At 64.3% G+C, this 12504-nt stretch overlaps 2 protein-coding genes across 2 annotated transcripts; one reads left to right on the top strand and one right to left on the bottom strand.

Moving 5' to 3' along the window:
- Positions 1-300: 300 nt before the first annotated feature.
- On the bottom strand, positions 301-4128 carry MNEG_8678 (hypothetical protein; the record flags this gene model as incomplete). The annotated part of the gene is made up of 7 exons (XM_014042851.1): positions 301-395; positions 464-1535; positions 1710-2327; positions 2568-3000; positions 3305-3534; positions 3776-3925; positions 4075-4128. The coding sequence occupies 7 exons, from the start codon at positions 4126-4128 to the stop codon at positions 301-303; spliced, it is 2652 nt and encodes an 883-aa protein (XP_013898305.1).
- Positions 4129-7669: 3541 nt separating this feature from the next.
- Positions 7670-12276, top strand: MNEG_8677 (pH-response regulator protein palA/RIM20; the record flags this gene model as incomplete). The annotated part of the gene is made up of 14 exons (XM_014042850.1): positions 7670-7884; positions 8166-8246; positions 8438-8530; positions 8843-8870; positions 9114-9176; positions 9373-9498; positions 9862-9975; positions 10258-10338; positions 10582-10641; positions 10889-10942; positions 11207-11299; positions 11641-11673; positions 12020-12105; positions 12273-12276. The coding sequence occupies 14 exons, from the start codon at positions 7670-7672 to the stop codon at positions 12274-12276; spliced, it is 1131 nt and encodes a 376-aa protein (XP_013898304.1).
- Between the last annotated feature and the right edge of the window lie 228 nt (positions 12277-12504).

The following is a 12504-nucleotide window of genomic DNA, read 5'->3' as shown; positions in this document are numbered from 1 at the left end:
CGCCGGCCGCCGCGCGCGCCGCGGCGCACGCCTGCTGCAGCTCCCCGGCGCGCGCCTCGGCCGCGGCGAGCTCGGCCCGCAGGGCCGCCACCTCGCTGCTGTGCTGCTGCCGCACCATAGCCGCCTCCGCGCGCGACTCCGCCGCCTCCCCCCTGAGCGGCCGCCAGGCTCTCGCGCAGGCTGACCAGCTCCTCCGTGGCCGTGGCGGCCCAAACACCGCTCTTCACCCGCTCCTCCTCGCGCCGCCCCTCGCTCTCCGCCAGCCGCCCCTGGAGCTCGGCCGCGGCCGCCTCCGCCACCTCAGTGCGCCGCTCGCCCTCCAGGCGCGCCGTGCGCTCGCGCTGCGCCACAGCCTCGCTCTCGGCCGCCTGCGCCCTGGCCGCTGACAGGGCAGCCTGGAGCGCGGCCACCTCAGCGCGCATCTCACACTGATGGGCCGCCAGCTCAGCGCGCAGGCCCGCACCCTCCCGCTGCGCCTCGGCCTCAGACGCGCCCCGCGCGGCCAATGCCTCCTCGAGGTGCAGCCTGTCGGCGGCAGCCGACGCGAGTTCGAGCGCCGCCGCTGCCGCGGCCGCCTCCGCCGCGGCCGCCCTCTCCTCGGAAGCCTCGCGCGCCGCGCGCTGCTCGGACAGGCGCGCCTCTAGCCCGCGCGCCGCGGCGTCGCTGGCGGCGGCGCGCGCCTCGGCCAACGCAGCGCGGCCGTCCGCGCTCTGGGCGCGCTTGTCGGCCTTGACCGCCGCGTCGGCGGACGCCTGTGCCTCCTGCTTGCTTTGGCTGGTCTCCTGCTCCGTCCTGAGGAGCGCCGCCCTGGCTGCGGCACCCTCAGCCTGCCGCTGCTGCTGCTCCTGCGCGACACGCTCCTGCAGGCTGCTCACCTCACAGCGCAGAGACTGCTCGCTGCGCGCGGACGCCTGTGCCTGCGCCTGAGCCTCAACCAGCTGCTGCTGGTGCAGAGCCCTGGCCTCGTCAGACGTAGCCTCTGCCGAGCTCAGCTGCTGCTGCAGGGCGGCGACCTGAGCGGCGGCCTGGGCGGTCTCCTTCACTGCCACGGCCAGCTGCTGCTGGCTGGCAGAAGCGCGTGCCTCGGCCGACGCGGCGCGGCCCTCGGCGCGCTGGGCGCGAGTCTCGGCCTTGGCTGCCGCCTTGGTGGACGCCTGTGCGGCCTGCTTGTTGCGGCTCGCCTCCTGCTCTGCCCGGAGGAGGGACGCGCTGGTCGAGACACCCTCCGCCTGCCGCTGCTGCTGCTCCTGCGCGACGCGCTCCTGCAGGCTGTTCACCTCAAAGCGCAGAGACTGCTCGCTGCACGCAGACGCCTGCGCCTGCGCCGCGGCCTGCCTAGCCACCGCACGAGCCTCGGCCAGCTGCTGCTGGTGCAGAGCCCTGGCCTGGTCAGCCGACGCCTGCACTGCGGTCAGCTGCTGCTGCAGGGCGGCGGCGTGGGCAGTGGCCCGGTCGTTCTCCTGGGCTGCGGCGGCGAGCTGGTGCTGCAGGGTGACGTTGGCGGCGAGGCTGGCGCCCAGGACGCTCTCGCGGTCCTGTTGAATAAGGGATCAAGAATTATGATGGACTCTGATTGGCAGCGGATCACTCGGCGGCCGCTCATGGTGGCGAGGAGTGAAGTGAAGTGCAGGCAGGGCTGACCCCCAGCAGCAGGGTTTATCCCGCCAGGCCCCCGGCCACCCCAGCTCGCAGCTCCAAGATTGCCCCACCTTAGCTGCGGCAGCCTCCGCCTCCTCAGCAGACCGCCGCACCGCCTCTTCCATATCAGCGTCCACCGCCGCCGCCGCCGACGACGACGACACATCCGCCGCGGCCACCGCCGCGCGCGCCGCCGGCGCGACGGAGACGCGCACCGGGCCGCAGCATGGCGCCCGGGGCGCGGCCGGCGCCGTGGGTGCGCCAGGGGGTGCCTCCCCCTCCACGGCCTCATACAGCAGCTGCACTGGCCGCAGCAGGGGACCCCCGCTGCCCGGCGCCGCCGCCCACTGCTTCATGCCCGACAAGGAGCCGTCCCCGCAGGGCAGCACCCGCTCGTCGTCCGACGCGACCCACGCCGCCGCCCTGTCGCCCGCGTCGGCGCTCAGCTGCCCGGTGGCGGAGGCCGCAAGGAAGTGCGCCCCCTTTGCAAGGATGACGGCCCTCAGGCGGTACACCATGGGGCCGCCATGCCGGCCGGGGAGGGCGGCCACCGCGTTGAACTCACAGGGCATGATGGCGTTGCTCAGCAGGTGCTGCTGCTCCTGGCGGCCGATGGTGTTGTCCGAGGGCCCGCCCTGGAGGCGCAGGATGACGACGCGTGATGTCATCGCGATGGGCACGACGGGCAGCTGCGCGAGAGGACGGCAGGAGGGGGCCTGGTTGGTGAGCATCGGCGTGTGGGGTGCCTCGATCGGGGCAGCTCGGGTCATGGGCAGCAACAGGACAAGAGGGCACGAAAAGCGGCCAACGCCAAGCCCGCAAATCGAGCCCAGGGACAATGCCATTTCACTCTGGCAGCCTTTGCTGGTGCAATGCATGTGCACAAACACATTCGAGACCCACGCTGCTTCGCCCCGCCCCAGACTCACCGAGCGGTGGCGGCACTCGCCGGCCTCCGCCGCCGCAAACGCCGCCGGGGTGTCCTCCCAGCAAACTCTGCACTCGCACCCAGCCCCCTTGAGGGGGCACACGAACGGCACGGGCACGCCGCACTTGCGCAACGCCTCCACGAGGCTACCAAACTCAGACAGGTCGACGAAGACGCCCCTGTAGCTGGGCCCCTCACAGGGGGCACGCCGCCGGCAGCCGTCGCACTCCGCGTCACCGCGCCCGAAGATACGCAGCACAGCGCCTACGCGCGCCTCCCCAAGGGTGTGCCGCAGCACAAACACGAGGGCGAAGAAGGCGGAGTTGGGGTCGCCCATTCTGCCAGGGGTAAAGTCGTCGAACGTCATGTTTGGGATGGCGGCGTCCATGCCCTTGAGGGCGAGGATCAGGGGCCCCGTGTCGGCAGTCCCGCCGCTGCGTGCACAGGAAAGAGCGGGGGGTTGAAGCAGCGGTGGTCAGTCGGTGGTGGCATAGCTGTGCGATTCCTGGTATGATGATCACGAGTGCGTGGGGTTGACTTTGCAGGCGCACACTCGGGCAGGTGGGGCGCGGGCCACGGATGGCTCCAAGTGGGACAACGTGCATCCAGAGGAACCCCGAAGCGCAAGGCGCCCGCAAGGCGGTCGCATCGCCCTCAACACCCGATTGCACAGCAACAAAGCATCCAGGTTCCAAAGCTGCGGCGCCGCGCGCCCAGCCGAGGTTTTCGCCCGCGCACCGTGACACCGTCTTGTAGGCAGCCAGCAGCTGCCGCAGCACGGCGCCCAGCGCCGCTTCCGCCGTGCCAGCCACGGCCGCGGGCGCCGCCACGACAGCCTGGGCCAGCAGCAGCAGCTTCACCAGCGGTGGGCACGCGAAGAAGGCCTGGAGGGCGGCGTTGAGGTAGCACCGGTTGGCGCCAGAGGGGTTGCCGCAGCCGCCGTGGGGCGCCTTGAACGCGACGGGGGCCTGCGGGGGTTGGCAGCATTGCAAAGGAGGGAGCAGGAGGGGCCAGTATTGTCAGCGAAGGGTTTCACAGAGCAGCTGGGCGGCAGCGGCTGGGTGCGCTGCCCAGGCGTCGCCCACACAGAGATGCAATGATTGACCACGCCACGCCACCACCCTCGCGTTTGTTCAACATCTCAGCCCCATTTCTGCGCCGCGGCCCAGGCTCGTGCGGTGGATCAGTCTCATGAGCAGCCAGCCGCACCTGCTGCTGCTGCTGCAGCGCCACCGTGCCGACGGCGCCCTTCGCCGCCACCTGCCCCTGCTGCTGCTCCCTCTCCCTCTCCTTGGCCCTCGCGCGCTCCTGGCGCTCAGCCTCCGCCTTGGCGGCGACGCCCGCGCTGGGGCGCGGGGCCTGCAGCATGATGACATGAAGCGGGAATACAACAGGGGAGTTCAGGGGTCAGAATTTTGGATGAGGCTCGGCGGGACGGGGGTGCGCCGGGCAGGAACTCGGCCGCAAGCAAGGAGTTGCACTTGCTCGCTGAGCTGGCAGAGACTCACCGTCGGCGCCGGGCCGGCGCCCGAGCCCTTAGCTCCCTTGCCCTTCTTGGCCATAGCCGCAGCGCGCGCAGCCAAGGCTGGGTCGGCAGCGCTGCGACGATACCCGCAGCGTCTGGACAACGGGCAGCGCACGCGCTGACACGAGGGTGTTCGGCGCGAGCGCGTGACCGCGTTGCGAGGCCACAATCGTGCTGGAAGATGTTTCTTGCGACGTTGAAGCCGCTCTAAAAGACCCGGAGGGTCGTGGAAGGCCGACTCTGGTTAGCTGCTCGGGCAGCTATCACGCAAAAGGGTCAGCAAATGTGGGGCGTATGCAGGACGTAGATCGCTTCAAGGCACGAGGATTGAGGCAAAAAGAATGTTTGAGCAGCGTGGTCAAGCAAAAACGTAGACCGGGAAGCTCATTCGGCTTCGCCGTCAGCACCGGGCCGCGCTTGAAAAAGCTTCAAGAAAAATAATTGATAATACAAATACATTTCCCAAGTATTGCGACGATTGCAATCTCCTGCCGACCGCCGCACCACTGCAGCATTCCCCCAAGAGCCGGCTGTTGACCGCCGCTGCAGCAGTCAACACGTATCATTGTGATGTATGCACACGCCTTGCATGTTGGTATGCTGCACAATGGCAATGGTGCTGCTGCCGGCGATCCGTCCTCATCCCAGATCATGCAGCTGCTGCCATTGCTGGGCTGCACCCAAGTTGCAGTCGTGGCTGGGCGCGCCTCGGGCGTGCCGCCACCGATGCTGCTGCGATCTACGCCGCCCCCAGCACTTGGTTCCCGAGCTGCTCAGCCGCCTGAGGTAGTGCTTCCGCGCCCGCCGGCGTTGAAGCCACTAAGCGGGTACCGCACACGCGTTGGCGCTCCAACGGCTGCCCATCCTTCCACCTGGCCCTGGATAGCCCATATGCAGGCAGGGGCGGGGCATGGCAGCGTTGCTGAGCCCAATCGTGAGAAGGTGAGGCACATCGACAGGAGACGGCGCGGCACTGTTACACGCATGCACAGCGCTGAATGCGCTCTTCATTCAAGCAAATCCCATCGAATTCAGCAGCCTTTGCTGAAGACACACAGCTGTGAACTCAACGAGAGAATCGCCACAAGCGAGGCTTGGAACGACCCCAGCCAGCCACGCTGAAGCTGCTGCTCTCAACACCACACAGCAACGAAGACTGAGACGGACCTGCAAAAGGCTCTGCCAAGATTTCCAAAGCGTTGACTACGTTGCACTGAGCAGAGTGCGTCATCTGCACCAAGGCAAAGGGGTGGGGAGGGATGGATGAATGGGCGCATTCGCAGCCGCAGCTGCAGTGGCGCCTTGGGCGGGTGATACATGTGAACGTGTGGCATCCGCCACCATAACTCCCCCCCGTCAAAATCATCGCTCATTCACCTCGCAAACCCCACACCTGCTCCAGCAAACAGGGGCCCCACAGCCTTGCCAAATGCTAGAGAGAGAACCGCGACAGGCGCCCCCTCACCTGCCCTTCTTGCCCTCCTGCCCTTCAGCCTTGTGCCCGCCATCTCCTGTGCCCGCGCCCGCCCTCGCTCCTGCATCGGCTGCTGCAGCTTCCCGCTGCTGCGGCTGCCGCCGCTGCCCCGCCTGCTGCCGCAGCTGCAACTTCTTCACCTCCGCCATCATCAACACCACCTGGAACAGGTACAGGATCTGCATGACAAGCGGTCGGCAGGCGCGCGATGCAGCGGTTAAGGGGTGCAAGGTGGAGCGCGAAAGTGGGAAAGCTGATCCAGGGCCCCTGGCCACATCATAACATATCCCTGCTGGCTGCAAGACAGAGCCGCACGGCGACCCAGCCCGCCCACCAGCACGGTGAACAGAGTCAACACCAACGGCGCCGACACCACTGCTGAGAAAAAGGCGCCCTGGGGGTCGAAATAAGGCTGCGCCGCGAAGCGCCGCCAGTGGGCTGCCAGCAGGGCGTTGAGGCGCTCTCCGAAGTAGATGACCGCAGCTGTAGTTGGTTGTTTGGGATAATGAAATCAGACAGTTGTGGACGGTGGTTGGGTGTTCAATGGGAGGGTGCATGCGTGCCTATGATGTCGGCATGCATGCCTGGCTTGAGGAAAATTCAGCCTGTTGGCGTCAGCAAGCCAACCCAGGCAGAGGAAACGCGGGCCTGAAATGCCGTCATGCGCAGCGTCTGTGCGCCATGCTGGCTGCATGTGAACCAGCTCCTCCTCCCGCTGTGCTGCTCAGCACGCGCATGCAGGCCAGCCCCTCATGCATGGCAGCCCACGCGTGTGGCTTGTCACCTCCAAGGGCGAAGACCGCACTGAGGTATGAAGTGTTGCGGCGCAGCAGCACGACCGATACAAACAGCAGGGCCTGGGAGCACAGCAGACCCACTAGCCAGGGCTCCTGCGGGGACCAGCGCGCCGGGTGCGCACAATTGCGGGGACGAGCAGCACGTGGAGGTGCCAAAGCGGATACCATTTGTCGCAGCCCCGCTTCCTAGCGAGCAGACAGAGAAAAGACATCACTGCCTGCCACATGTGTCTGCTAGAGGGCGGACTGCATGCTGCCCTGGACAGTGGCGCACCTTCCAATCCACTGCATGCACGAATGCCAGAAGCGCCTGCAGGGGAGAATCCTCCTGCAGCTCCCGCCACGCCTCCTTGAAGGGCTTCAGGAGCGCCGCTACCACCTCTTCGTGCGCGTCAGAAAGCTGCCGCATTCAAAAAGCAGGGCCGTCCGCGTGTTGCGGGGGAGCCAGGGAATGCAGGTGGTGCTTGTGCAGCAAAGCACACATGTCACGGCGGTGATGCTGGTGCGCAGGATCGATCATGCACTGCTGGACGCTCTAGATGGATCTCATCTTGCCACACCTGCTCCATAAGAGGCTTTTCTGTGCTCATCCTTGTGCTGTACGGGATCCAGATCAGCAGGTGTGATCCGAGCCTGAGAATATAGAGACGAAAGTGGTAGAATGTGGCGGCTTCATCCACAAATTCGGGTCAGCTTGGCATGCGATGCGCACGCCCTTCAACTGCGTCCAACTGAACAGCTGCTGCCCACCTTCCCATTGAATGGCTTGCGATACAGTACTCACTGATCGACTGACACGAGGAGTACTGGTATGATATCACATGAACCTCTGACACCGCAGTAGTATGATATCATACGATAACTTGTGAGAATTCAACGCAGCACGCAAGCCTGGTGCCCGCGCGTGTCACACGATCTTATGAGTGTCTACCACTGCTGATAGCTTTGTGTATAGGCCATTGTCGTCTTACAAGTAGCCAAGATCGTGGGGTTTCGGGGCTGCCAGATCGGCCCGGAACGATCGTTAGCCAACGACTGACGACTGGCCAGGTTCGCACAGGAAGAGCAGCAACGTCGGCGAAACTCTGCCTGCGGCCTGGTTTGCTGTGGCCGTGCATGCGCTGTGGCGGCGCAGTCCGTCTGCACAGCGTCTCACGGCGCACAGCATGTGTCGATGTCCGCATGCTGTGCGCAGCCTCCTTTCAGCATGCCTCTCCCCGCATGCACCTCCCAGGGCGCACCGGCTCTGTTACCATCAAGAATCCCGCTTGGCCTCCAGCGGCGCGCCCTGAAAGCCGACGGCAAAGATGCCATCCGCCCACAACATCATGCTGGCCGTGCACTGCAAGCGCACAGACGCGCTAGATGTGAAGTCGCCTATACTGACCTATGTCCGCAACACGTACGGAGACGCGGACGCGGAGGACGCGGCGGATGACCTGGAGGCGATCCAGGGGCTGAGGGCCGAGCTGGTGACGGCGCAGGGCAGCTCGCAGGGCGCGAAGCGGGAGACTCTAATCAAGTGGGCGGAGCGCCGGGCGTCGGGTTTCCAAAAAGTCCAAGGACCACGGCTGCAGCTGCGGGCGCACACCAGCCTGGCAGGAGCTTGCGTTCTGCTGCATGACGTGGCAGATGGGTGCCGAGCGAACACAGCAGTGGACACGAGCTGAGTAGTTCCGTTTGGTTTGCCGTGTCCGTGAGAAATTTAGCAGGCTCGCCCGCCAGCAGCAGCCAAGTTGTCTGCACCTGCTGCCGCCTGGTGTCGCGAATGCCGCGTGGCACATGTCCAACCCATGCCGCCAGGTACTACAAGAGCTTGACGGCTATTGAGACGAGGTTCCCAATCAGCGGCGAGCGCGGCCATGTCAAGCTGGCGTTTCCCTGGTGCGCCCGCGACACAGCCGGGGCGGAAGGCACGCACCGCGCAGCGCCGCGCCGAACACTGTGGAGAATTGGCTCAAGCAGGACGGCAGTTGGCCAGCGATGCAAATGATTGCCTTGGCCACCAGTCGTGACCGCATCTGGACTAAATGTTTGTATCCGACGTAAGCTGCCCCTGAATCCCCCTGTAACAGGTGCGACGCGTTCCGCCCGACCAAGAAGACCCAGCAGTCCAACATCCACTTTGAGAAGGCCGCGGTGCTGTTCAACGTCGCGGCCGTCCTCAGGTGCGCGGCATTGCAAGCGGTCAAGCGACAGGTTTTGGAGGTGTGGGTATTTGGGGTGTATGCTTACAAATTCACAACAACATGATTCTGGAACACGTTGATGGGATGGTGCATCTGGCTGACGCTTGACACGATGAAGTTCATGAGAGAGCCTCTGTTGTTCCTGTCGTCCTGCATTTGGCGAATCTGATTTTCACAAGGGGGGTTTGATTCGTCGTCGCCATGTGTTCTGGGTGTGGTTTTGTTGCAGCTGGGTGTGGTTTTGCTTCAGTTTTGGCCAGGGTGCTGTGGACTCCAATTTTCTCCCATCAGCGGTGTTGGGTGGCGCGTGCTGGGAGCGGTGATCGTAACGCACGCGGCATCTAGCACTGGCCGATGACATGCCCTGTTTTCTCTTGAAAAGCATTTGTCTTTTCAATCTCTTTACCATGGCCTCACCCACGTCAACCCCTTGGACCTTGCACGCGTGGCTTGATTAATTTACAGTCTTTGAAAGCAGCAATGGGACAGCCAGGCCCGCTTTGCCCCTCCACATTGGCCTTGATCGTGCCGCTCTGCTGTCCCTCGGCCACCCCACAGCCAGGCGGCCCTGCAGGTGGAGCGCGGCACTGCGGACGGCCTCACCCAGGCCTGCAAGCTCTTCCAGGTGCGCAGCAGCGCGTTTCTTTCCCGTAACTCTTTTCAACCTCGCACTGCACCAGCGCTGATAACGGCTGATATTGCGCCGCTCTACGCCGTCGGCCGTGTGACGGCTGTCTTGCATGTCACGTGGCCTGTTTGCCTCAGCCACGGTTTGACATGCAGTATGTGTCTCCCTTCGCTCTCTCCCCCTCGTCCCTCAGGAGTCGGCGGGAATGTTTGCGCACCTGCGTGAGACGGAGGCCCCCAAAGTGGACGCGCCGCGCCCGGTGGACATCACACCAGAATGCTGCGTGTTGATGGAGAAGCTGATGCTTGCTCAGGCGCAGGTGGGTGGCGCGTCGTTTCAAAAGGGTGGTCTTGCATCCTGCAGCTTTGGACTTTCTTTGGTTGGCAAGAGCCTGTGCTGATGCAGCCCTGGGCAGGCGTGGATGTGTCTTTGGGCTGACAGAGCATGTCGTCTGAGCTTGAGAGGATGTTGGCCTGGCGCTTGGCTCTTTCCAATGGAAATGTCCGGTTAGCTGCTCGCAGCTGTCGACTTCCTGCGCCTGTCTGAACAAGCGCGTCTTATTGACTCAAAGGTGATCCCCTAGCATGCACACATACCTATGCTGGACCCGCCACCTCGGTCAACCCAGTCAACTTTCGTCATCTCTCAACCACCCCGGTCAACCCTGATATTGCACGGACAGGAGTGTGTGTACCACAAAGCGGTGACAGACAAGCGCAGCCCCACGGTCGTCGCCAAGCTGGCCAAGCAGGCCAGCATCATGTACGGCGAGGTTTCGGGCCTCTTCAGCGGCCTGGTGGGTGCCAGCGTCAATTTTGCGGATTGGCCAGCCATTGCGTTGCTTTTCAGGGCCACAGGCATGCCTCATGACCCGTATGAGGCCCCCAGGCCCCGCGACGCTGCCCTGCATCGGGGGGTTGCCGGCAGGTACAGGCTAATAGCTCATCGTCCCTCCGCTACACTCGGTGTATGCACTCTCCCCGTTTGCTGCCCATGTGCATGTCTGGGCAGCTCCACCAACGCATTTTTTGCTTCGCGCACCCCTGGCCCCGTCTCGCGCAACCGACCCCTCCATCAGGTGCTGTCCAGCCACTTTGAGAAGTCGTGGGTGGCCCACACCCAGATGAAGGCATCCCTCATGGACGTCCTTGCCCTGCAGGTGACGTGAGGTGATGTCACCAACCGCGTAACTGCCTAATGGGAGACTGACCTAGCCGTCTGTTGCTCGCTGGGGGCCGTTTGTGCGGGTGATCCCCTGCTGGTTCGTTGTGGGCGTGACGAGATGTGGCTCGGTGGTACTTCTTTGCACCTGAAGGCACACGTCAGGCCTAGGCATGCTGGAACAGTTTGGACGCCTTCTGATTGCGCGCTGTCTGCCCTCGCTGACCTCATGTCCCTGCAGGAAGCCGCCAAGCAGCTGCAGGCCGAGACCAAGATCGCCAAGGAGGTCTCCACCCTCTCGGTGGGCAGCGGTCCACCTGCGGGGCCAGCAGTGGCCCTGCCCACTATGTCTGTCTGCGGCGACCCTGCCACAGCCAGCAGCTGCCCGCGCTTGCGCTTCCAACACGAGCCCTGAGGCTGTTCCCACGACTAACTATATCTGTCGTGTCTCCGTGGCATCGGCCAACCTGTTCGGCAGATTTGGTTAACCGTGACAGTCTTGTTGCCCTCTCTCGCTGCGCAACCCTCACCCTCGGGCGCGCCTGCAGGAGGCGTTCACCAAGCTGCAGGCCACCAAGAAGCTGGCGGCAGCCGTGTCTCAGGTGAGGTGGGGGCGGCGGGTGCGTTAGCGAGAAAGCATGACGCTGGGTCTCGGATTGGGCGTGTTGGTAGGATGGTGTGCAGAGGGGAGTGTTCCTTGCTGTCGAGCTGACAGGTATTGCAGTGCTGTTTGTGATCACATTTTAGGTCCAGATCCCCAGGACAAACAAGACAACCAAGCCGCCCTGGGAGCATGACCGGCGCCCCACCTGCAAAATAACACATGTTTTGTTGAACCGGCCGTGCCGCGCGCCGCACCACCGCAGGAGATGTCTGAGAGCCTGCGGCCCCTGGAGGAGGGCGTGGCCCTGGCGCTTACAAAGGCCCAGAAGGACAACAACACGGTCTATCTGGAAAAGGTGCGCCCCCCCTGCTGGGCACTGTTGTATGAATTGTGATGACGCGGTTTGATGACAGGCGTGGGGAGCTGTAAGGGTCTCGGAATTCGATGGGGACCACAGCTGCCGGCTGTGCGTACAGGATCGTGGGCCGCGGGGCGCAAGGGGCGGGCGGTAGGGGTGCGGAATTCGGCGCGCCCCTGCGCCGCCTGAGCTGCGAGGGAGCTGCGACGCCCCTCCGGTTGCTCCCCTGTGCTGCCGCGCGCCGCCGTTCCGTCTGCCGGCATCGATGTGTCGTGCCGTCTGCCGTGGTGCATGCCAACCTCAACTCGTCCGCGTCCACCCCGCCTCATGACCCGCAGGTCCCGCCCTTTGCAGACCTGCCGCCGATCACGGTGAGTTGATATTCAAAGGTTGAGACTACTTGAATTGAACACGGGACCTGGCTGCAGCAAGCGCACGCAGGCAACCGCGTGCATCCGTGCGCGCGGGTACACGAGCCATGGCATACAAGCAGGGGTCTGTCGTGTCCCGCGTCCCGCGGCTCGGCCTGGCGCCTCAGCTGCACAGTCCATGTGCCACGACACGGTGCCACCCACGCGGGCTGTGAGCCTGCCGCGATTTTGCTGCCCAAGCCGGCCACATGTGTTTTTGCCGGTTATACAACCGGCAAAAACAGTCCGCCGACCTGTGCGGATGGTGCCCGAGGGTTTTCTCAACTCCTTTTCACCCCACCCCCAGGGCGCGTGTCTGGTCAAGGCGGTGCCCCCCACCACGCTGGACGCCAGCAGTGAGAACCTGTTCAGCAGCTTGGTGCCAGAGAGCAGGTTGGTACGGAGGTGTGGGTGCATGTGGGGGTATGGGTGGATGCGTGGGTGGGTGCGTGGGTGTGTGGGTGAATGGTTGTGTGTGTTATTGGTTGTGGGTGAAGGGATGTGCGCACACATCCACAAGACGATGTATCTGAAAGCGTGATGATTGCCAACGTTGACAGGTGAGGGCCTGCTGGCTGAGCATCCCAGCAGATCACGCTCGGACATCGCAGATCATGCACTACGGCACCTGTCCAGCTCTCACACTACAAAATTTCGCCTTCATCGCCGTTACCCAGACACACATAAACATGTGCTCCGCATGACAGAAGCGCATGACAGAAGCGCACGCATGGTGACGGCATCATGACACATGCCTCACCCGCGCCCCGCCTCCCTCGCCCGCCCCCCGCC

Source organism: Monoraphidium neglectum (genome assembly GCF_000611645.1).
Source record: "Monoraphidium neglectum strain SAG 48.87 unplaced genomic scaffold scaffold01674, whole genome shotgun sequence".
NCBI lineage: Eukaryota > Viridiplantae > Chlorophyta > Chlorophyceae > Sphaeropleales > Selenastraceae > Monoraphidium > Monoraphidium neglectum.
This window is presented reverse-complemented; position numbering and strand designations above follow the sequence as displayed.